At 42.3% G+C, this 25,098-nt stretch overlaps 3 protein-coding genes across 4 annotated transcripts in view; 2 read left to right on the top strand and 1 right to left on the bottom strand.

The window, feature by feature from the left end:
* Positions 1–1,081: 1,081 nt before the first annotated feature.
* LOC120064928 (beta-1,3-galactosyltransferase 6-like) lies at positions 1,082–2,286 on the top strand. Its single transcript, XM_039015517.1, has 2 exons — positions 1,082–1,621; positions 1,807–2,286. The coding sequence occupies exons 1-2, from the start codon at positions 1,082–1,084 to the stop codon at positions 2,284–2,286; spliced, it is 1,020 nt and encodes a 339-aa protein (XP_038871445.1).
* A 4,527-nt stretch (positions 2,287–6,813) lies between these two features.
* On the bottom strand, positions 6,814–9,414 carry LOC120065007 (protein kish-B-like). Its single transcript, XM_039015644.1, has 3 exons — positions 9,288–9,414; positions 8,540–8,671; positions 6,814–8,204 (listed from the first exon to the last, which is right to left on the bottom strand). Exons 1-3 carry the CDS (start codon positions 9,295–9,297, stop codon positions 8,122–8,124), a joined length of 225 nt encoding a protein of 74 aa, XP_038871572.1. The 5' UTR covers positions 9,298–9,414; the 3' UTR covers positions 6,814–8,121.
* A 1,994-nt stretch (positions 9,415–11,408) lies between these two features.
* The window catches only part of LOC120065006 (mitogen-activated protein kinase 14A-like), a 39,785-nt gene continuing 26,095 nt past the window's right edge, over positions 11,409–25,098 (top strand). The window contains exon 1 of one of the 2 annotated variants that reach the window (XM_039015642.1): positions 11,409–11,864. In XM_039015642.1, coding sequence (XP_038871570.1) covers positions 11,746–11,864 — 119 coding nt within the window. In that variant the 5' untranslated portion in view covers positions 11,409–11,745. The remainder of the gene's footprint in view (positions 11,865–25,098) is intronic. The other variant, XM_039015640.1, reaches the window with a different exon arrangement.

The raw sequence follows: 25,098 nt of genomic DNA, 5'->3' as shown, positions 1-25,098 counted from the left end.
GGGAGTTATACTGAACCAAATGGCTCGCGTTATTTGTTAGCAAGCGAATTGTCTGCAGCAAATCATTGTTCCTCGATAACTGTTGAGCTAGCCAGTCTGCTAACGTTTCGCATTTGTGTTAGCTCAGCGAAATAGCTACAGACAGAAGCAATGCCCAGGTAACGCTTCGAACACACCGACTGAGTTTTGCATCACTGCTGCATAACATTTTGCGCAGCTAGGCAACTATACTGATGCAGGTACCTTTTGCAAATGGTCGCATGCGGTTGGACACATGGAGGAGAGAATCATTTTCGCAGTATCCTCAAAACCGTGTCTTTTTGACACAACTGCTGACAGCTACAGGGACATAAACACAAAAAATGCTGCTTGGAGACAAGTGTCCACGATAGTAGGATTGCCAGGTCAGTTTAGTAGTGAGCTTGTGCTAGATGTGGCTAGTTAGCGTTAGCTAGCTTTCGGCGGGGCTGGTCCCGGCCCAACAGCGCGATCAAGACCACCTTCCTCAACGTTGGTCTCATTGTTGAAAGAGCCTACTCTGCCTATCTTGACTATTTATTATTGCATTTCGCTATCGAACATACTATGGTGGTGCATACGTTCGATTTATCGAACGTATGCACCACACAGAACGCACTGCAACTGCCTCTGCAACGCAATGCTGCAAGGCAAATGCAGCGTTCCATTGGAAATGAATGTACTTGTGGTGTATCGAAACGCAAAGACACAGTCGGTGTGTTCGAAGCGTAACTGTCATCAATGCATTCGACACTTAGCGTTGTGTGACACTGTCAGGTACGGTAGCCCATATTCCCTCCTTTGTTTTGTTCCTTGTTTTGATTTTGATTGAATAAGCATGCTTTCTCTGGGGCGCTTGGAATTAGATTGGTCAGGTAATGTTAGCCAGGTTGCAAGCTGTTGTTGGTATGGTTAGCACTGATTAATAGTTAGCTGTTCAATACAGTTTATTAACTCTAGAATGTCAATTTCTTTAGCTACTTTCTCTGGGAGACATTAATTGACTGCTGTTCACAGACATGTTGATTACAGATCTCTCTCTCTCCTTCTCAGTCTCCCCACCATGAAACTGGTTCGCCTCCTGTGTCGTCACAAGACGGCTCTGGCCATTGCAGGAGTCTGCCTGTTCGCTGTAGTCGTCCTCTTCCTCGCCAAGTGTACCTCCGAGACCCTGAAACAGGGCCAGGTCGACCCTCCAGGCTTAGCACCCCATGCTGCCCACTCCCGGCCCAGAGTAGAGCACCCCAAGCCCCCCTCACGCCCCAAAGACCTCTCAGCCTTCCTTGTGGTCCTCATCACCACAGGACCCAAGTACACAGAGCGGCGGAGCATTATCCGCAGCACATGGCTGACTAAGAAGGACCCGGAGGTTCTAGCTATGTTTGTGGTGGGAACCGAGGGTCTATCGGCCGAGGACATGCAGAACCTCAACACAGAGCAGGGCCGACACAAAGACCTGCTCTTACTCCCCGAGCTGCGGGACTCGTATGAGAACCTGACCCTGAAGCTGCTGCACATGTACTCCTGGCTGGATCACAATGTAGACTTTAAGTTTGCTTTAAAAGCAGATGACGACACCTTCGCTCGCCTGGACCTGCTGAAGGTGTGTGTTTTGATATGGAATGCGTCCCTGGTGTTGGTACGCAGCCCTGGGGTTTTGTGATGTGTTGTATGTTACGTGATTTTCTTTACAGTTCTGCCTTTTTAAAACGTTTCTATATTGTGTGATATGGATAGAAACACATTTCTGTGCAAACACACAATAACATCATCTCTTCGCATCTAAAGGAGGAGCTGAAGACTAAAGAACCCAGCCGGCTGTACTGGGGGTTCTTCTCAGGCCGCGGTCGTGTCAAAACTGCAGGGAAGTGGAGGGAGTCGGCTTGGGAGCTGTGTGACTACTACCTACCCTACGCCCTAGGTGGAGGGTACCTGCTCTCCTGCGACCTAATCCACTACGTGCGCATCAACGCTGCCTTCCTCAAGGTGTGGCAGAGCGAGGACGTGTCGCTGGGGGCTTGGCTGGCCCCCGTGGACGTCAAACGGACGCACGACCCACGCTTCGACACGGAGTACAAGTCAAGGGGCTGTAGTAATAAGTACCTGGTGACCCACAAGCAGAGCCTGGAGGATATGTTAGAGAAACAGCAGACACTGCAGAGAGATGGGAGGTTGTGTAAAGAAGAGGTTAAACTCAGACTGAGTTATGTATACGACTGGAGCGTCCCGCCATCCCAGTGCTGCCAGAGGAAGGATGGAGTACCCTAATAACCCCTGACCATCCTCACCAATGTTTCCCCAAGCAGTATGGTGTTCTCCCTCAGCCTTGCTCTGTCGTCCCCCACCTCCCCTCTTGTTCTGTTGCCCCTCAACTAAAACATTTGTTGCCTTCAGTTGACATCCATAGAAGGTGTCTGTTATGGCAGCCCACCTATGAAAAGACCTGAGGAAAACACTGTTCCCTTTTTATATGTTTACTTGTTTATTTATTCTGGAGCCCTGACTGACTAAACTGAAACCACAGAATAGGATAGGAGTCAATGTATTAATTATTAACAGCATGTTGGGAGCGAGTGTACTTAAAGGAACTGGTATTCAGCTTACTGGTAGGACAATAAAGAGACCCAAGTTTGAGTTTATTTTTACAGGGACCGTGCACATTAATCAACGTTTCAGTGAAAGTGCCGATTTGAGCCATTTTTAGCTAATTTTCCACCGCAGTCCCTGGGCAGGTTATTAAAAACAATTACAATAAGAATACAATCAATGAGCAGTAAACACACGCAGAGCAACATAGGACAAGCAACACGTAGCATGCAGACAGAGCAATAGCACAAAAAGCAACAAAACACATAATAGCAACATGGAAAGCAGCAGTACACAGCTAGGGATTATGTTCACAAGTGTGATTGGCCTTGAGCGATGTCTTCAGGTTTTTTGTGAAGTTGTGATAGGTGCAGTTGTGTGTGTCTGATGGCAGTGTGTTCCAGACACGGGAAGCTCTCACAGAAAAAACAAATTGACTGAAGGTGCTTTTCCTTAAACGAACTGTACAGTCACCTCTCATGGCAGACCTTGTGGATCTGCTGCCATGGGTTTGGGTTTTCTGTTTAACAAAAAAGTACTGAGTGGAGGGAGAGCCAGGCCATTTAGGATCTTGAATACAAGACGTGTCGGTGTATTGCACACGATTTTTCCAACTCAGGAGCTCATCATTTCTGAAGATGTAACAGATGTAACAGATGGCAATTGGGCTTCCTATCAAGCACTTTGAGAGCCTGTTTGTAGACAGACTGAATGGGTTATAATGTTGTACAGCAAGATTGGGCCCAAATAGTCAAGCCGTATGTTAAGTGGGGGAGTATCATAGTACAGTTTTGCTACCTCAGTAGTCACAATTTTGTATGAATCGGAAAATAGCTAGGTTGAGTTACCTTTTTCACCTGCTTTTTAAAAAGAGAGGTTGGAATCAAGTATGATGCCAATGTACTTAAAATCGGACACCACTTGGAGCTTCTCCCCTGACACATAGACATCTGGCTCAGTTGCCCTCTTTGTGAAGAACATGCAGACTGTTTTTTCCCACATTGAGATGCAAACATGAGTCACTGAGCCACTTTGTAACCTGGACCATTACAGTAGGGAGTTGCATGCACATATCACTGTATCATCTGCATACATTTGAACTTCAGACCAAGCATAGACAGAAGGCAGATCATTAATGTACAGGCTGGCTGAATAGGAGGGGCCCCAGTATTGAGCCTTGGGGCACGCCCACATCATAGAGTGGGCGACAGCTCATTGCTAACTGACACACTGGGTTGTCTTCAAGGTATGATTCCATCCACCTCATTCCTGTCATTGTTTACACATTCCTGGGGTCTGTCTTTAAGTGAAAGTGGACCTATTGGTGAATGTGATGAAAGTGATTATCTTAATATGAATATGGTGCTTATTACCTATTGATGAGGAACAATGGTCCAGAATGATACATTCAGGGATTGATGGTGTTTGGAGTTGTATTGAGGTTAAATATGTATAATGTTGGCCTCTCTCCTCTCCCCTGATTATTGAGAGCCTGTTCTGTTCTGTTGGGAGATTTAACCCACCTGCTGTCTGCGTGTGGTCGACGTATTTGCAAAGCCCAATGATGCCCAACAGAGCTGTGTGTCTGTGTGTTCAGCTGAGCCTCTGTATTGGCAATTTTCCAGCTGGCATTTGGTTCCTTTTCAACAAACGAAAAAAAGAACTGCTTCCATTAAAGATGTTGAAAGACATTGTATGACTGTGCTCTCCTCGTCACCAGTGTTGTTTAAAAACTTTTTGTCGCACAACTTCAAATGTAATGTTTGTTAAAAACATTTTGACCTGTTGAACATTTCATTGAAATGCTTTTGAAAAGTGTATTTTTGTAAAAAAATCTTTATTAAGCAGTTATTTGTTGGAATAAAATACCATCCACCTTTGTTACTAAGACAAAAGCCAGCAGACTTAGGGCTGTTGTAGCAGTATATTGTTTTGGCACAGTTTTCCAGAACTGAGATTGATTAATAGGTACTCATATCAATATGTATACACCTATACTTATTGGTACTGTATATCTGTCATTTAGGAATAAAGAGTATCATTTTACTACTGTAAGCTATATAACAACATTGTCTCAGCGGGCCTAATATGACAGTTAAATCTGGTCTCCCATTATAACCTGGTCGTGTTGACTGTTAACTGTTTCCACCATCTGTGACTGAGCATCAGCTCGCGCTGGTGGTCACGGTGTAGGGGAGATTCCAGGACGGGATTGGTCGGATTCCAGGATGGATGAGGTCATGGATAATGTCATGGTGGACCTCGACAGAGACGAACAAATGGGCCTTTCGACAGACGTAGCTCCCCGACAGAGGAAGAGGAGATTGACAGCCCTATAAATGTAACAAACGATAAATGCAAATCGGGTTAATCGCAGGATTTGCTGTGATTAATCCCGATTTATTGCAAATTCAGAATTCGCTTAAAAGTAAGCTGTAATTTAAGATTGAAAATCATTACAATCATTTTTGTCTTGATTTGGTCCAAAGTAATGCTTAGCAAAATCAGGTCAATTGATAAAGCACACTTTATTTAACTGTTTTTAGCTCTCTGAATGATGATTAGTGTATTTCAAATCCTTTTAGACAATACGATTAATCACGGAAAAAAATATGTTGCACTAAAATTACACAAAAGGTTAACTCAAGTTGACAGCCCTATTTGTTGTTAACCATAATTGCCTTAGTATTTCCTGAAGATTACAAAGTAAATGGTTATGTAGTAATTGCTGGGGAAAGGAATTGGACAATTCATTGAGGTATTGTACGAGTCTTTAAGGTAATAAATTATTGTTTTCCATTACTATTCATGCGCTTTGGCAAGATTAAATGTTATTGCCAACAAAATACACAATAAAGAACTCACCTCTCCTGTGGCTTCTGATATCCATTTCCCGTAACACCTGTTGAGCGGAAGATAAGCAATATGTCGGAATTCACACCACAGTAGGCAAATCACAATATCTCTCGCAGTGAAGTCACAACTTTTCTCTTATAGTGAAGTCACAACTTTTTCCTCTCAACTTTATAACTCTCCTTAAAACACACTCACTGTATCATGATAAACCCCCCACTTCACAAACAAAAAAAAGCCTTACCTGTGTGCAGGGATAGTCATATAACAGCTGAACTGCTGCTCTGAAGAGGGATGCTTGTGCTCTCTCGGGATGAGTCTTGATTGAGGGAGAAGCTCTCACACACAGACACGCACGCCAAAGTAAAATCTTGGTCCTGTTTACAGGTGAAGCTATCCCATCACTCAGAGTTGAATCAGCAGCGATGTAAGCGAATGTGGTGTTATGTTGAACAGGTGCATCTTACAGCTCTATGCAGGTCAAATCTGATTTCCTGTCTAATTGTCGCTCCCTCCCGCTCTCCCTCCGGCAGGAGAAACTGGTGTCACAGCCGCTCAGCTCAAGAGATAGCGGGGGGTGGGCGAGAGCAGATGGGGAATTATCCACCTGAGAACGCAGACAGCAGTTAACATCTATTTAAAGAGAGTATGGATATTGAGATTCTTGAGAAACCCTGGCCTATATAAAAAGGCAATGTTCCCGCGGTGGCGGAGACTGCATTCACGGTAAACGCTGCGTATATGTCAGCTCAATCGGAAATGACCTTTAAATGGCAAAAACGCACTATGACGCGCAATTCCGGCGATACGGATTGAATCAAGCCCTAGGTTTGTTTCGTTTGAGGAGTGTGGACATAAATCTGAAAAACAATCAGAAAGAAACAAAGGAGATCTTTGATTGGACCTTTAAAAAAAAAAATCCCAGTCAATGGATCATCAACACCAGTTAACATAATCATTTCTAAAATGTACAAAGCATAACGGTGAAAGCAATGAAAAGGGATATTGTCAGGCTGTTCTACCCTCATCCAGAATTTAACCCACCATTATCATACACGAGTGCTTTAAGGGTTGCCATCTCTCCAACAATGGGCTCCCGAGTGGCGCAGCGGTCTAAGGCACTGCCTCTTGAGTGCTAGAGGCGTCATTACAGACACCCTCGTTTGATTCCATGCTGTATCACAAACGGCCGCGATTGGAGAGTCCCATAGGGCGGCGCACAATTGGCCCAGCGTCGTCCGGGTTTGGCCGGCGTAGGCCGTCATTGTAAATAAGAATTTGTTCTTAACTGACTTGCTTAGTTAAATAAAGGTTAAAAGAAAACTACTTACTGTAGATGAAGACCATGCCAGAATGTACATGTTATTGAGCTGTGTCATGAGTAACACACTGCACATTTTTATTGACAAGAGGTTCTCATTGCTTCTTTCACTAAAATGTAACATACTGCACTGTTAAGTTGTTTTAAGTAATTTTTTAAAATGTATTTTCCCCCAGAGATGACAAGCGCTATTGTCACACAATATACAGCGGGCCAGTCACAAAGCACTGGTGCAGAAATATGTAGTGGTTTTTCCAAATAGGCAAATCGTACATAAATTATAGAGCAAAAAAAAGAAGAACAGAGAGGTTGAAAGAAAATAAGAAATTAAGCTGGACACCAAGACATTTCTCCTATATTAGTTCGGTTTGTGAAAATTTGGCAAGGAACCAAGAGCTTACCTGAACATGTGACCTTATAGCTTTTAACTATGGCCCAGGGATATACCTGGGTGTTGAAAAATGATAGTGACGATAATCATGACAACGTACAACCATTTTAACGTTAAAAAACACCTTTGAATAAACAAAGAGATATTTAGACTCAACAACAATACATGTGATGCTCTTCTCTATGGTGCTCTACAGAAAACAGCTTTTTCAAATCTGTTATAATGACTTTCCCCCCTAAATATATACAACCGAAGTCTGACTTTAAACAGGAATGAATATTTCCCACATTATTTTAGACTATTCCTTCATACCAGTCCTTTCCCCAGAATAAACCATTGAGAATGGTAATTAGGTGATAATAAAAATAATAAAAAACCTATATTTCTGCTAGCAACAGTATTAAATAAAGACACTACTCAACACATGAGGGTGCTGAGTACATCTGCATGCTGACACTACTTAGTATGCTGACATCTCTATCAGTGTGATCCCTAATCCATTCCAGGTGGACCACATTTTTGTTTCAGCCCCGCACTAACACACCTGATTCAACTAATCAATGGCTTGGTGACTGGTTGAGCAATTGAACAGTAGAATCAGATGTGTTAGTGTTGAGCTAGAACAAAAATGTGCACCTCAAGAATAGAAACACTGTTCTATAAGATCTGTACAGGAAACTCAGGGTAAACTGGATGATAGTTGTGTCATGCAGGGATGGATGATGTCAGGTTTAGAAGAGTGCAGTGAGCTACAGGGATCTTATTTATCTAATGTGGGGCACTATTGGCTTATCCTTATCTTTTACAGGTCCTGGGTGAATAAATTGGGAGTTTTGGGCACACATTGTCCAAACAGTGTCCATGGGTGGCAAACCAGCACAGCCAAATCCAGCCCAGCCAAGCCTGGCCATGTCCGGTCCACTCTAGTCCAGTCCATCCCAGCCTGACACTGTCACTTTAAGGAGACCAGGTACAATGCCATCGTCAGACAGGTTATCGCCACAGCATGGTGGAGTCTAGTCCCAATCACTGCAGCTGAAAGACGAAAGAGAGAGGGAGGGAGAGACCAAGGAAGACAGAAGGGGGAGAGAGAATGGGGGTGCAAGAGAGAGAGAGAGATGGAGGGATACAGAGAGGGGAGAGAGATACAGAGTGGGGAGGGATGGACAGATAGGGGGGAAATAGAATGGGGGAATGAGGGAGAAAAAAACAGTAGATCAGAAGTAGGAGTAAGTGGACCTCTCTGCTTCAGACTATGATGAAACTGTAGCATAGCTTTTTGGCTGTAGTTAGAAACACAAACCCAGTATTTATATCCCATTCTTCTATTACATAGATGGAAATTGCTGCTTGATTGATTGATGGCTTACCTTTATAGAACACTCCCCACACACCTTTCTTTTCTGAGAGTAGCCAGCTGTTGAGGCGAGGCACCTTCTTGAGGTATGCACATGTACAGATGAACAGAATCCCAAATACCACAATCCCATCCAACGAGTACACTGAGGAGAGGAGAAAAAACACATCATTTGGTCTGAAGATGACATCTGGAGATATGGATGGTGGTTCAATTATCGAAGATGAACTACCATTGCCTCGGATAGTTGAATATTTTATTGACAACAATAGATTGACAGATTGTATCTTGTTGTAACTAGCACACAATCACTTCTTGATGTCTACAGCAGTGAAACCAGATTGACAGCTCGGCTACACTTGATACCTGTGTGATTAGCTTGCTAGATACCTAGCTATGTCAACATCAATTACAAAAGCAGGGTTGCATAAACGACAGTAATAGCTACGTGAAACATGTCACAACATAGATAGCTAGATACCAGATGGACGTATTAGAATGCAAATTGACGATGCACTTTTCAGTTCATAAATCGAAATGTTAGCAAATTGATGTTGACTAGCTACAGTACGGTCTGTAGCCACGTCTACAGAACCATATGGTAGCTAGCTAGCAAAGTAGCTGGCACAATGCTAATTAATCGAATCACAAAGGGATAGCTAGCTAACTGAAGCTACAGTATATCGCTAACGTCTGCTTCTTTACTTTGAAAACAGTGCATCTCCTGTAAGATGACCTATAAAACGTCACATTAAACTTACCATTTGTCATGTTTGCAGTTTGCTGTTGTCCAAGACTGTGTTGAAGTCTCAGTTATTTTCAAAGGTCCATGTTGTTGTCAAACGCTGTCCTCCTTTCCTGTGTTAGTCAGCAGCATGACCAATCGAGCGACAACTAATGGATGGAAAACAAATGACATATCCGGGTTCATCAGGACAGAGCAATGGAACTCGGATATTGGGAGTAACAAAGCCAAACCAAAGATGGTTTAGAAACTCTGTGGACAAACTGGGTTAGTAATGTATTTTTCTTAAATGTTTAAATGTTTGTATTTTTAATCTACGGTCTCCTCCACATTAAAGGGACAATTCACACCAAAATCAAAGTTGGTCAGGTGATCTTTGTCCCAGCCAATTGTGTATCAAGGAGAGATGCAGTATATTGAAAAATATTGGAGGGTTATGGAGCTTCACAGTGGAGTGTCTGTAAGAACACTAGGATCTCAGTTCTCAGTTGACTATTGTTGCACCCATAAAAATCTGTCAGTTTAAGCTAGAGATATCTGTGTTGTTGCATGGGCTGCGTCTCAATCCACTTAATCAGCCTTCCACAAATGTGGTGGACGGTTTGACCCACTAACTAATATGACCACTCTATGGAAGGAAGAAACGCTCACAAAGCCCAGGAGGACTCGTATGAAGGTAACCTGGTACTGGTTTAAAAAATGAATGGAAGTATGGAGGTTGAACAGGTTTTTGCTGCCGAGTAGAAAAAATCTGAGTCAGTAAAAAGAGCAAACTTTCCATCACTAATTGGAAGCATGTGAGCCTAATTAACATGTGTTGGGGGAGGACGTTAGCCCCGTACGAACCATCCTGATTTCGCGAGCTCAAATTCTGTTTTGCTCTATCCGTGTAGCGAGCTAGTGAGATCAGGATAGTTTGTATGAGGCTAGGAGGACATACAGCCCCTGTAGAAACCTGGAAATGGGGGTGATTGGTGGAAATGTGTGGAGGATTTTCAACATACTGTATATAAAGCTAAACAAATAGGGTGTAATGAGTGTCTTTGATATAAATGTATATGTATGCTGTAACCTAATTAAACTAACAGCTAGGCCTATGATTACTGCAAGTAAAAATGTATGCAGCAGGTTTGTCCAGATGGCAATTCAAAATATTGGGGAAACATCAAGATAGTAAGGCCATCATAACACTGTGATATATTAAATAAGCCCAACGGGTCAATCACTATTGCAAACGTAATTTTTTTTCAACATTTCAACACAGAGTTTCTAAACCTGTCTTTGATTTCAACATGTAGCCTACAGTAAAAGGCAAAGGATATCAGGAATTACCACATATTTCAGTGGGATTTCCCCATCTGCCAAACTCAAATCACGAGAGGTGTGAATAGGGACGGGGTAGCACTTCAGGGGCTTATTAAAACCGATTCTGTTGCAAAACGTTTCTTAAACGGAAGCAACCTGAACAAAACGGGTAGGGCCCTACCTGAGTTTGTTCAATAGAAAAACTTATTTTTTTCAACTGTTTGGACTAATGATTACACCCAGTTCACGTTCCGTCTCAACACAGTCAGGTTTGAGTGACTAAAGCAACCGACAGTAGACAAATGTCGAGGAGTAAAATTGGGGGAGGTGCAGCTGTGACAGCCGAAAGTCAGACACTAATGTGGTTTTTCAACATGGCAGTGTTGCAATTGTTTATACAAGTGTTTTACATTGTACAGCCAATTAGTGAGAGAGAAACTCAAATATCACCGTTATTTGTATATATCCACTGTTCGACATGAATGGCAGCAACGTTGGTTAATTAGAGCCTCCCATAATGCAGGGATGGCTGCAGGATGAAGTTGGTGAAGAGCCTAGAGATAGATAAGGGACTTATCTTTATATTTGTAGATATATACATTTTGTATATATACTTTAAAATGGCAGAAGCATGGTGGAAGCCCTCAATGTAGGCCGTCATTGTAAATACGATTTCTTTCCGACTTGCCTAGTTAAATAAAGGTTCAATAAAACAAAAAAATGGGGCTGACAATGCTAAAATATCCCTTTGGCCACTAGAGGACTCTATTATCCTCTATGGTGAAGAGCAACTGCAAAAACTTGCATTGACTGCAGTCAAAACGTCATGACCTTTGATCGCATGATTTTTGTGAAATTCATGTAGGCGCAAATCGATTTTTGAAAGTCGACTTGACGAAAGTGATCCGCTGAACGTACCCATAAACAAGATCGGAATCTGCAGAGAGGAGAAATCAATCATAGCTCACTGTGTTCCGGCTCTGCGGTTCTCATGTGGTGCACGGGATAAAGTTTGCACAGTCCGGAATGCGCGAGACCAAATTCGTCTGTTGGTTGGGTCAACAATAGTTATCGTAGTATTGAGTTTTAGGCACCACCAGCATCACTAGTACCAGGCAAACGAGGAAACCGAAGTTACGACGGGCTTGTTTGTCTGCATTCTGCAGGGAATGTCTCACAAGGAGAGACCCACTTTCTACCGACAGGAGCTCAACAAGACGATATGGGAGGTCCCGGAGCGGTACCAGACCCTGTCCCCGGTCGGCTCGGGAGCCTACGGATCCGTCTGGTAGGTACCTTTCCAGTAAATCAACAATATCTACGAGAACTAGAGCCTGCTTAGTAAACTCTGCTCCGTCCTACGAAAGATATTCCATCCATATTACAAGGATCTAAACTAGAGCTACTATAGAGTTACCCCGTTCATAGTCGCTAAATGCTTATGCCCCTATTGAAGGTATAAATATTCTGACGGAGGTTTGCTTTCCCTTGCGGTACAGTTTTGGAGAGATAAAGAACATAATTTTCATATCAGTAAAAAAAGGTTAAATTACTACACACTCGAGCCTTTTAGGGGCGTAAGTAAGTTTTTGTTGGGGGCTCACCTTGTCAGCAGAGAGAAATTGAAGTTTTAAAGTAAATTTCCTGCAATTCTACACATTTTGCCAAAGGCGTAGAGAACATTTTACAGTTTTAAAGCAAGTTTTCTGCTATTGTACACATTTTGTCATTTGGGCAGAGAGAAAATATATCAATTTTATAACACATTTTATGCAATTATACTAATTTTGCCATGGGGCAGAGAACAAAATTGCAATATGTAACTTTTTGGGAGACCTGACCAAATTTACATAGAAATGTGAGATATAGATCTGTCATTTACATTGAAAGCAAGTTTAAGAAGTGGTAGATCAGTTCTATGTGTGCTATTTCTATGTTTCCCTTAAGTTTTGTTTTTGCCTCTTTTACTTTCGATTTTCTACACCAGTTTCAAAAAGCTGAAAATACAATATTTTGGGTTATGGAAAATATATTTCGTAGCGATTTAGCGATTTAGATGGTACAATGATTCTCAACATATCAAATGTTATTTGTCACGTGCCGAATACAACAGGTATTTAACCTGACAGTGAAATGCTAACTTACAAGCCCTTAACCAACAATGCAGTTTTAAGAAAATTACCAAAAAATATTAATAAAAAAAAGTAACAAATAATTAAAGAGCAACAGTAGAATAACAATATATACAGGGGGTACCGGTACAGAGTCAATGTGCGGGGGCACCGGTTAGTCGAGGTAATTGAGGTAATATATACATGTAGGTATAATTATTAAAGTGACTTATGCATAGATAATGACAGAGTGTAGCAGCAGCATAGAAGAGAGGGAGAGGGGGGTAGCCATTTGATTATGGGTAGCCATTTAATTAGATGTTAAGTAGTCTTTATGGCCTGGGGGTAGAAGCTGTTTAGAAACCTCTTGGACCTAGACTTGGCACTCGGGTACTGCTTGCCGTGCGGTAGCAGAGAGAACAGTCTATGACTAGGGTGGCTGGAGTCCTTGACTATTTTTAGAGCCTTCCTCTAACACCGCCTGGTATAGAGGTTCTGGATGGCAGGATGCTTGTCCCCGGTGATGTACTGGGCCGTACGCACTACCCTCTGTAGTGCCTTGCGGTCGGAGGCCGAGCAGTTGCCATACCAGGCGGTGATGCAACCAGTCAGGATGCTCTCGATGGTGCAGCTGTAGAACCCTTTGAGGATCTGAGGACCCATGCCAAATCTTTTCAGTCTCCTGGGGGGGAATAGGTTTTGTCGTGCCCTCTTCACAACTGTCTTGGTGTGCTTGGACCATGTTAGTTTGTTGGTGATGTGGACACTCAAACTGCGCTCAACCTGCTCCACTACAGCCCCGTCGATGAGAAGGGGGGCTTTTTTGTCACATAAACTGAAATTAGGCAAACTATTAGAATTTTAACAACCAGGAAATGGTGGGGTGATTTCTGCATATTACACCTATAAAGCCAATTTCCTGTAATTCTACACATTTTGCCATGACTTACAGTGCCTTGTAAGTATTCATCCCTCTTGGCGTTTTTCCTATTTTGTTGCATTACAACCTCTAATTTAAATGGATTTTTATTTGGATTTCATGTAATGGATATACACAAGAGTCCAAATTGGTGAAGTGAAAGGAAAAAAATAACATGGTACACAGCGTTGTACGAGATCTTCAGTTTCTTGGCAATTTCTCACATGGAATAGCCTTCATTTCTCAGAACAAGAATAGACTGACAAGTTTCAGAAGAAAGGTCTTTGTTTCTGGCCATTTTGAGCCTGTAATCGAACCCACAAATGCTGATGCTCCAGATACTCAACTAGTCTAAGGAAAGCCAGTGTTATTGCATCTTTAATCAGCACAACACTTTTCAGCTGAGCTAACATAATTGCAAAAGGGTTTTCTAATGATCAATTTAGCCTTTTAGAATGATAAACTTGGATTAGCTAACACAACGTGACATTGGGACACAGGAGTGATGGTTGCTGATAATGGGCCTCTGTATGCCTAAATAGATATTCCATAAAAAATCTGCCGTTTCTAGCTACAATAGTAATTTACAACATTAACAATGTCTGCACTGTATTTCTGATCTATTTGATGTTATTTTAATGGACAAAAAAATTGCTTTTCTTTCAAAAACAAGGATATATCTAAGTGACCCCAAACTTTTGAACGGTAGTGTGTGTATACATACATACATACATACATACATGCATACATACATACATAAACTCAGAAAAAAAAGAAACGTCCCCTTTTCAGGACTGTCTTTCAAAGATAATTCGTAAAAATTGTAAAGGGTTTAAACACTGTTCCCCATGCTTGTTCAATGAACCATAAACAACGGTCGTTAAGACATTAACAGCTTACAGATGGTAGGCAATTAAGGTCACATTTATATAAACTTAGGACACTAAAGAGGCCTTTTTACTGTTTCTGGAAAAACACCAAAAGAAAGATGCCCAGCGTCACTGCTCATCTGCGTGAACGTGCCTTAGGCATGCTGCAAGGAGGCATGAGGACTGCAGATATGGCCAGGGCAATAAATTGCAATGTCCGTACTGTGAGATGCCTAAGACGGCGCTACATGGAGACACGACGGACAGCTGATATTCCTCGCAGTGGCAGACCACGTGTAACAACACCTGCACAGGATCGGTACATCCGAACATCACACCTGCGGGACAGGTACAGGATGGCAACAACAACTGCCCGAGTTACACCAGGAATGCACAATCCCTCCATCAGTGTTTAGACTGTCCGCACTAGGCTGAGAGAGGCTGGACTGAGGGCTTGTAGGCCTGTTGTAAGGCAGGTCCTCACCAGACATCACCCGCAACAATGTCACCTATGGGCACAAACCCACCGTCGCTGGACCAGACAGGACTGGCAAAAAGTGCTCTTCACTGACGAGTCGCAGTTTTGTCTCACCAGGGGTGATGGTCGATTCGCGTGTATCGTCTAAGAAATGAGCATTACACCGAGGCCTGTACTCTGGAGTGGGATCGATTTGGAGGTGGAGGGTCCGTCATGGTCTGGGGCAGTGTGTCACAGCATCAGACTGAGCTTGTTGTCATTGCAGGCAATCTCAACGCTGTGCGTTACAGGAAAGACATCCTCCTCCCTCATGTGGTACACTTCCTGCAGGCTCATTTTGACATGACCCTCCAGCATGACAATGCCACCAGCCATACTGCTCGTTCTGTGCGTGATTTCCTGCAAGACCGGAATGCCAGTGTTCTGCCATGGCCAGCGAAGAGCCCGGATCACAATCCCATTGAGCACGTCTGGGACCTGTTGAATCGGAGGGTGAGTGCAAGAGCCATTCCCCCTAGAAATGTCCGGGAACTTGCAGGTGCCTTGGTGGAAAAGTGGGTTAACATCTCACAGCAAGAGCTGGCAAATCTGGTGTAGTCCATGAGGAGATGCACTGCAGTATCTAATGCAGCTGGTGGCCACACCAGATAGTGACACTTACTTTTGATTTTGCCCCCCCCCCCCCCCCCTTTGTTCAGGGACACATTATTCCATTTCTCTTAGTCACATGTCTGTGGAACTTGTTCAGTTTATGTCTCAGTTGTTGAATCTTGTTATGTAAACACAAATATTTACACATGTTAAGTTTGGTGAAAATTAAACTCAGTTGACAGGGAGAGGACGTTTCTTTTTTTGCTGAGTTTACATACATACAGGCATGCATACATGCACAGTACCAGTCAAAAGTTTGGACACACCTACTCATTCAAGGGTTTTTCTTTATTTTTTACTATTTTCTGGATTGTAGAATGATAGTGAAGACATCAACTATTAAATAACACACATGGAATCATGTAGTAACCAAAAAAGAGTTAAACAAATCAAAAAATATATTTTATACTTGAGATTCTTCAAAGTAGCCACCCTTTGCCTTGATGACAGCTTTGCACACTCTTGTTGGAGCTAGAAACACAAGCATTTCGCTACACCCGCGATACACATGTTTAGCAGATGTTATGATACAAATAAAAATTGATTAGATTTTTTTGAACTATTGCACAGTGTAGCAATCTGCAATGTTTCAAATCACAAAATCAGGCCAGGGGATACTTTGTTTCTCAGCATTTTACGATAGCTACCTACGAAGTGTCAGTCAGTGTAAAAATGAGGTTACTGTAACCAGATTGCTGTGCTACGCACTCTTCTGAGTGGCTTGGGTCTGACTGTCTTTCAAACATCAGATTATCTTTGTTTTTGTGCAGATAGGTTTTCCTGGTGAACAACGTCCTGTAAACAAAAATGGATTAGCCAGCTTTTTCATTTACGAGCATTTAACAGTCTAGACGAAAGACTTCAGTCGCCTATTCACTACTGCCTCTCAAGTAAACAAAAAGGCACCACTGAAATTGTTTTTGAGGAAGTGTTTATGGTGCAGATTGATATGGATGTTTATGCAGAAGCCTACTTATCGGTGGGGACGCAGTGGCCCAGTGCTGTCAGTGAGCATTGTCTTCCAACAGGTGGTGTCACTCCTACACGACGCTTGTCCCTACCCTAAACTCTATCCCTAACCATAACCTTAATCATTTTAAATTTCAACTTCAGTGGGGTGACGTCAGAGTTGGATGTTCCAAGGATCCCAGATAGCAACCTATACCAGATAGGAACCTCAACTGTCTGCAGGTTGAATCGTCGCGCTATGACAGTGGTTACGCCCGGAAGGCTTGCCGACGCTACCAACAGCACAAACAACAACGTTAATGCATCATCTGTCAGTTGTAGAAACCCGAATGTGTGTGTTTTTTGTGCCTATCCCAAATCAAAACTTTGGCATTCATGATTAGGCTACTGAAAGAAAAACATTTTATGCATGATGGTAACAATGTAGGCTAGGCATACGGGGTGGGTATTCGATTTGCCCCACAAGATGTTGCTTGAACTTGGCTAAATCATTATGCTTACATCTGAATGTAATCAGAAAGTGGCTGAAACTGTACGGAAGTTTCTAGTTACATCACCTTGTGCCCAATAGCCCCTTGCTCCCTTTACATCCCTGCATGTTCTCGAAGCGCATTCTAAGCCAGGCCAGCAGGCAGTGTGACGGATAGAAAGTCACGTGGTTGCCGGGCAGAAAGCGGCCCCACCTCCCCAGTCAGTGGAGTAATGAGCATTCAATTCTATAGGCATCTGCTGCCCTGCTGGTGATGAGTCTGGAATGATGTCATCTTTTCCCGTTGTGTGTGTACACTGATGAGTCATAGCTGCGAGATTAGGTAGCCTAGTCTCTTCAGCTCTGTTTCGGTTGAGTCATCCTGCTGTAGTCTCCTTTTGACAAGAAGACTTCATTATAATGTAATTATAACACAGCCGCTCCTGTCCTGTGAGAATAGTTATTCCTCTGGACATGCTGAGTGTGTGTCTCACTGTTACGTTGTTTTGTACAGTAGCAGCTGCTGATGCATCATTTTGCTTTCAGTTGGAAAGCGATGAATTGATCCTTTTGTCAGTAGATGGCCATGCTAGAAAGGACAAAAGTGACAATGGCAATATCATCAGCAGTGGTGGAAAAAGTACCCAATTGTCCTACTTGAGTAAAAGTAAAGATACCTTTTTAATAGAAAATGACTCAAGTAAAAGTGGAAGTCACCTGGTAAATTACTACTAGAGTAAAAGTCTAAAAGTATAAATCATTTCAAATTCCTTATATTAAGCAAACCAGACGGCATTGTTGTTTTTTTGAGTTTTTTCTTTACGGATAGCAAGGGGCACACTCCAACACTGACATGATTTACAATTGAAGAATTTGTGTTTAGTGAGTCTGCCAGATCAGAGGCAATAGGGATGACCAGGGTTGTTCTCTTGATAAGTGCGTGAATTTGACAATTTTCCTTTCCTGCTAGCCATTCAAAATGGAATGAGTACCTTTGTGTGTCAGGGGAAATTGTGTAAAAAGTACCTTATTTTCTTTAGTAAAGTAAAAGTTACCTCAAAACGACTTATGTAATACTTTAAAGTAGTTTTACTTAAGTACTTTATACCACTGATCATCAGAAAGTGAGCAGAAAATATATGAGCTATTTGTACTTTAATTTGCGTTTAGGGTTAGTGGTAAGGGTAGCGGTAAGGGTTAATGTTAAGTTAGGGTCAGCGGTTGAAGGCTCTGAACTTCTGTCTCTGTATTATAGCCAAATATTGATGAGCTGCTGCGTCTCACTCTGCGTCTCCTGGACAGTGCAGTTGCAGTAAATTGTGGGACACTGCAGTAGGCTAAATTAGACTTATAGTGCTGGCAGGCGTGAGCTAAAACATTGTCATAGGACTACACTGCTCAGTGCTCTCAGAGCCTCCGAGTATACTCTATAGGCCTAAGTACTGTACCTTCCTGGGCGGTGCAGTGAAACATACTTTGAGAGTGCGTTGACGTTGTTGAGAGAAAAGCAACGTTGAGAGAGCGCGGCAGTGCAGTACTGCATAATGGGAGAGTTGTGGGGTATTAATAGACTAGATATGTGCCTGAAATGGCACTATAGATAGTGCACTACTTTTGACCAGAGTCATATGGTCAAGTAGTGCGCTATGTAGGGAATAGGGTGCCATTTGGGACACAGTCCGTCCTTCCAGTTGTCTTGGCTATTCCATGAGTCAGTTCCTGTAGTCCTGTCTGCAGTCAGTCAGTCGGTTGCCCGGCCAGTCGGGCCAATCAGACAGTTGTTCAGGGAAGTCAGTCAATCAGTGGCTGCGTTTCTAGGTTTTATGTTTTTGCAGTCCCGCTACTCAGATGATCAGATCTCACATCACCTGGAGAAATGTCTAGCATATCATGTTAAAGTGGTTCCTGATACGGCGAATGGATTTTATCATATGCCCAGCAGGACTGCAAAGAAAGACAAGCTGGTAATGCCAAACCTTTCATCCAGTCGGTTAGAGTTAATGTATGTATTTGTTCCTGCCACCAGGCTGCCCCTCCCTCGCAGTCCTCGGTGTGAACTCTGCCTGACAAAGGAATGTAAAGCACCATGTTAGGGATTCTAGATTCTACCCCATCTGTCATTCCAAGCCTTGTTGAGAAAACCACTCCCATGTTTCTCTATTCCTGCTCTGTTCTTAGAATTGGTTCTTTAGAAAGTGGAAGTCACCCAGGAGTTCCATGCTAAGAGTGTTTATGCAAAGAGTGTTCAGAGTTATTAATAATATAGATTGGTAAGACTTTACTTTAAGACATTTAAGGGGGGGTTGTAAATGTTTTATTAAAGGTAGTTCATAGATAGTTAATAGTTGGTTAAATATGAAGTTTATAAAAAAATGTGTAAATAGATATTGCCTGGGCCTCATTAGAGTAGTTTGCTTTAGGTGTTGGTACAGTGGGTAGTGCTATGGTATGCAGTGGCCTCAGAGCCAGCCACTAAGCCAAGCTTACACAAACACAAATGCATTTATAATACATAAAACAATAGTACTAAGATGACCACGGAAAAGTTTGCCTTCTTTGATAAGACCATATGTAGTTGTGGTAACACGTTTACTCTCAGAGGGGAAAACCAGCTTCTGTGCGTATCTGACTTCGTAGGAACTTGCTTCCTTGTTCCTTGGTATTTGGAGGGCAAACTCTACACGTAGTAGTTTAGTTTATCAGGATCCCATTAGCTACTGCACATGCAGCCGCTACTCGTCTTATGGTCCACATAAAACGTACCAATACATTACAAAGTACAGAACAGTAATAGACAAGAACAACATTCTCATGTTGTAATACATTAATAATACATTAAATAATTATAGAATTTAAAAAAGTATATATAGGGAAGACACCAAGAGACAACAAAAATAATATTGACACACTATTCATATATACAGTACCAGTCAAGTTTGGACACACCTACTCATTCAAGGGTTTTGATTTGTTTAACACTTTTTTTTGGTTACTACATGATTCCATGTGTGTTATTCCATAGTTTTGATGTCTTCACTATTATTCTACAATGTAGGAAATAAAGAAAAACCTTTGAATGAGTAAGTGTGTCTAAACATTTGACTGGTACTGTATATAAGAATATGTACAGTTAAATTAGGTATTTTAGAAAGAGGAGAGGTACTGTGATACAATATGTTTTTATTTGTTTTTTAAAGCTGAACTAGCTGTTTGCCTGAGTAACCACTGGTGTCAGAGCATTCCACGATGACATGACTATATATAATGTGACGCATTAAATCTGTTTTTGGTTATGGTACTGTGAAGAAACTCATAGTGGCGGGTCTGGTGGGGTATGTATGCCTGAAGTGTATGCAAATAGACTATACAACTGGTTAGACATTTTCAACACACAAATGTTTCTTAAAAAGACTAGAAGGGAAGCAGTCAATTTCTCCTCAACCATGAAAGACTGTCATACATGTTGTTGATGTTAGTTCTGCATGTGCAGTTAAGGGCAAGGCGTGCTGCTTTGTTTTGAGCCAGCTGCGGCTTTCTTAGGTCTTACTTTGCTGCACCTGATCATATTACTGGACATTAATCAAGTTGGGATCAAAGCCTGAACAACTAGTACAGTTGTGTAAAAAAACGCATAACATCATTTTATAACAGACATGCCTCTCCCCATCTTCACAACAATTTTGTCAATATGACTTGACCATATTAACTGAACAGCCAGTGTTACTCCTAGGAGTTCAGATTCTTCAACTTGTTCCATGGTCACACCTTTTATATTCCTAACTCCAGTTGAGGTTTAGGTCTAAGAGTTATGCTTTGAACCAAATATAATGCTTTTGGTTTTAGATGTATTTAAGGCCAGTTTATTGTTCTTTAGCCATTCTAACACTGACTGTAACTCCTTGCTAAGAGTCTCAGTGAGCTCACTGGCTCTAAGTGCTGATGTGTAGTGTGCAATCGTCAGCATACATAGTCATTTTAGCTTGTAAGACAAGTGGCAAATAATTTGTAAATATAGAGAAGAGTAACGGCCCAAGGCAACTGCCCTGGGGAATACCGCACTGTACATTTCTGATGTTAGAGAAGCTTCCATTGAAGAATACTCTGAGTTCAATTGGATAAATAACTCCCATGTGATGACGGGTGACGTAAAGCCATAACAAGTGTTTTTTCAATAATAAGTGATGATCAATAGCATCAAAAGCTGCACTGAAATCTAACAATACAGCTCCAACTATCATCTGATTATCCATTTATTTTAGCCAATAATCAGTCATCTAAGTCAGTGCAGTACAAGTTGAGTGCCCTTCCCTATATGCCTGCTGAAAGTCAGTAAGTAACTTGTTCTTTAACAAATATCATTGTATTTGTTCAAACACAATTCTCTCCATCAGTTTACTAAGAACAGTCAGCTTTGCTGAATGAGCGGCTGTTAGAGCCAGCAAAGGGTGCTTTACTATTTTTAGATAGTGGAATTACTTTCGCTTCCTTACGCTCCTATGGACACACAGGACATATGGACACATTTTTCCCATTTTATATATATATATATATATATTTTTTTGTCACAATTTTTCAATTGACAATATGTCAACCAATCAGCTGAGCAGCCTGACTTGTTTGCCACTTTGCTCTTTTTTTTTCATCCTTTGAACCATGCAATTTTTTAATTCATCATCGATCCAGGGGGCTCTAACAGTTCTCAGTGAGTTTTTTAGCAGCTGCATTTTTGTCGAACATTATGTCAAGAATAATTTTACAAATACTTAAAGTGCTGCATTGTTGGTCTGAATAATGTGGAAGGGCACAACTCCACATGGCAACAGGGTGGACATAGTGATTTTGGTGTTAGGGAATCTCTCTGCTTCTCTGGCTGCCACTTGCTGCGTTGCAGGAGCTACACACCTTCTCATTGCCATCAAATCAATATAACCTGTGTGAATTATAATATGTTTAGTAGGTCTGTTTTAGGCTATTGCTGTTTATTAATACTGGTATTTTAGTATTGTACTAAATACCTGTATTTATGTACGGACCGGTTTGGGTTTTTACTTTACCTTGTATAACAGTATTTCAATGTTTGATTTGTTAAATATGTTAAAGCACTCCGCCGCGTGTAATGTCAGTTTTTATGCTATTTGACTCGTCTCGCTTTCCACACACAAGGAAAGCAGTTTTTCTGCTCTACCAGGAGTCACAACCACTTGCAATCTTCATGGTCAATTCTGAGATGCAACAAGGTGTTGGTAACACTGATGCTGCTTTCCATTTTGCTTCGTAATATAAATCCACAAGAGTTCTATAATTACACTATTAGTTTTTGTATCTTACTGTCTGCAAAGAGCTAGTTTGTCTTTTCTTAGTAAGTTGTGGCTAAAATAAATTGTGTTAGCCGTTAATGCTAATCGCTAGTTAGCTAGCTAAATGTACTTAGTCAGAGCAAACATACTTAGCAAAAAAAAGAAACGTCCCTTTTTCAGGACCCCAAAGATAATTCGTAAAAATTCAAATAACTTCACAGATCTTCATTGTAAAGGGTTTAAGCACTGTTTCCCATGCTTGTTCAATGAACCATAAACAATGAATGCACATGCACCTGTGGAACGGTCGTTAAGACAAACAGCTTACAGACGGTAAGCAATTAAGGTCACAGTTATGAAAACTAAGGACACTACAGAGGCCTTTCTACTGACTCTGAAAAACACCAAAAGAAAGATGCCCAGGGTCACTGCGCATCTGCGTGAACGTGCCTTAGGCATGCTGCAAGGAGGCATGAGGACTGCAGATGTGGCCAGGGCAATAAATTGTAATGTCCATACGGTGAGACGCCTAAGACAGCGCTACAGGGAGACTGGACGGACAGCTGATCGTCCTCGCAGTGGCAGACCACATGTAACAACACCTGCACAGGATTGGTACAGCGGGACAGGTACAGGATGGCAACAACAACTGCCTAAGTTACACCAGGAATGAACAATCCCTCCATCAGTGCTCAGACTGTCCGCACTAGGCTGAGAGAGGCTGGACTGAGGGCTTGTAGGCCTGTTGTAAGGCAGGTCCTCACCAGACATCACTGACAACAATGTCGCCTATGGGCACAAACCCACGGTCGCTGGACCAGACAGGACTGGCAAAAAGTGCTCTTCATTGACGAGTCACGGTTTTGTCTCACCAGGGGTGATGGTCGGCTTCGCGTTTATCGTCGAAGAAATGAGCGTTACACCGAGGCCAGTACTCTGGAGCGGGATCGATTTGGAGGTGGAGTGTCCGTCATGGTCTGGGGTGGTGTGTCACAGCATCATCGGACTGAGCTTGTTGTCATTGCAGGCAATCTCAATGCTGTGCGTTACAGGGAAGACATCCTCCTCCCTCATGTGGTACCCTTCCTGCAGGCTTATCCTGACATGACCCTCCAGCATGACAATGCCACCAGCCATACTGCTCGTTCTGTGCGTGATTTCCTGCAAGACCGGAATGTCAGTGTTCTGCCATGGCCAGCGAAGAGCCCGGATCTCAATCCCATTGAGCAAGTCTGGGACCTGTTGAATCGGAGGGTGAGGGCTAGGGCCATTCCCCCCAGAAATGTCCAGGAACTTGCCTTAGTGGAAGAGTGGGGTAACATCTCACAGCAAGAACTGGAAAATCTGGTGCAGTCCATGAGGAGGAGATGCACTGCAGTACTTAATGCAGCTGGTGGACACCTGATACTAACTGTTACTTTTTGATTTTGACCCCCCCCTTTGTTCAGGGACACATTATTAAATTTCTGTTAGTCACACGTCTGTGGAACTTGTTCAGTTTATGCCTCAGTTGTTGAATCTTATGTTCATACAAATATTTACACATGTTAAGTTTGCTGAGTTTAGCTAGCAAATACAGCCTGACACCCAGTTCTGATGTAGGCCTAGATCAGCATGTTGTTTGTGCAATGGTATATTCTAAATCGGAGAACAATAGGTGAGCATTAATATTTTAGCTTCATCAAAGCTAGCTATATCAAGTAAAAAAAATGAGAGAAATATTGTGATATGATATTTTGGTCATATGCCCAGTCCTACTTTAGGCTACATGGTATATGTAATGTGTCGGAAAATGTTTGTCGGGAAATGTCACTGCAGCAATAGGCTATATCTCTGATGAATATCAGATTTGTGTGTGTGTGTGTGACTCAGATGGGTTAGGCAGAGAAGGGCAGGGCATGTTCAACACCTACTGCTCTATATGTTCTTTGTTCTGTATCAGGGTGTGGACATGGCATGTGCTGCTGAGGAATCACTGTAGCATGGATGTGTCACTGTGCGTTTGTATCATACACATCCTCCCCTTAGCTCCATACAGACAGACAGTAACATGGGTGAATCCTAAGTCATGCATTGCTGTTAATGGGAGACTAGTTATATGACTTAAAGGACAACTCCACCACTTATAACATTTGGGTTGTTATTATGAAGTATTTAGTGTCCTACACAGTTTGTGTAATTTTATGATTTCATGTCCATTGACTGTTTAGTGATTTGCAAAACTGCAAATTGCTTCTCTGTTGCGTTTTCAAGTAGGATCCCTGAGATGACTAATACAAAAAATTCAGCGATCTATATAACCCGCCTGTAGATTTCTGATCGTATTGGAACTCCGTGCTACATACATTGCATTCATTTAAGAAACTGATATCACATTTGCATAAATATTCAGACCCTTTACTCAGTACTTTGTTGAAGCACCTTTGGCAGCAATTACTGCCTCAACTGTTTTTGGGTATGACACTAAAAGCTTGGCACACCTGTATTTGGGGAGTTTCTCACATTCTTCCCTGCAGATCCTCTCAAGCTCTGTCAGGTTGGATGGGGAGCGTTGCTGCACATCTATTTTCAGGTCTCTCCAGAGATGTTTGATCGGGTTCAAGTCCGGGCTCTGGCTGGGCCACTCAAGGACATTGAGACTTGTCCCGAAGCCACGCTAGCGTTGTTTTGGCTATGTGCTTAGGGTTTTTGTCCTTTTGGAAGGTGAACTTTCGCGCCAGTCTGAGGTTCTGAGCGCGCTGGAACAGGTTTTCATCATG

Source organism: Salvelinus namaycush, chromosome 20 (assembly GCF_016432855.1).
Source record: "Salvelinus namaycush isolate Seneca chromosome 20, SaNama_1.0, whole genome shotgun sequence".
Taxonomy (NCBI): domain Eukaryota; kingdom Metazoa; phylum Chordata; class Actinopteri; order Salmoniformes; family Salmonidae; genus Salvelinus; species Salvelinus namaycush.
This window is presented reverse-complemented; position numbering and strand designations above follow the sequence as displayed.

Bases quoted from the DNA above. Each gene is read 5' to 3' on its own strand.
- LOC120064928 (XM_039015517.1), top strand. From the start codon at position 1,082: ATGAAACTGGTTCGCCTCCTGTGTCGTCACAAGACGGCTCTGGCCATT. The intron at 1,622-1,806 runs GTGTGTGTTTTG...TCGCATCTAAAG, and splicing joins CTCGCCTGGACCTGCTGAAG to GAGGAGCTGAAGACTAAAGA.
- LOC120065007 (XM_039015644.1), bottom strand. The intron at 8,205-8,539 runs GTAAGCCATCAA...TTCGTCTTTCAG, and splicing joins GTGGGGAGTGTTCTATAAAG to CTGCAGTGATTGGGACTAGA.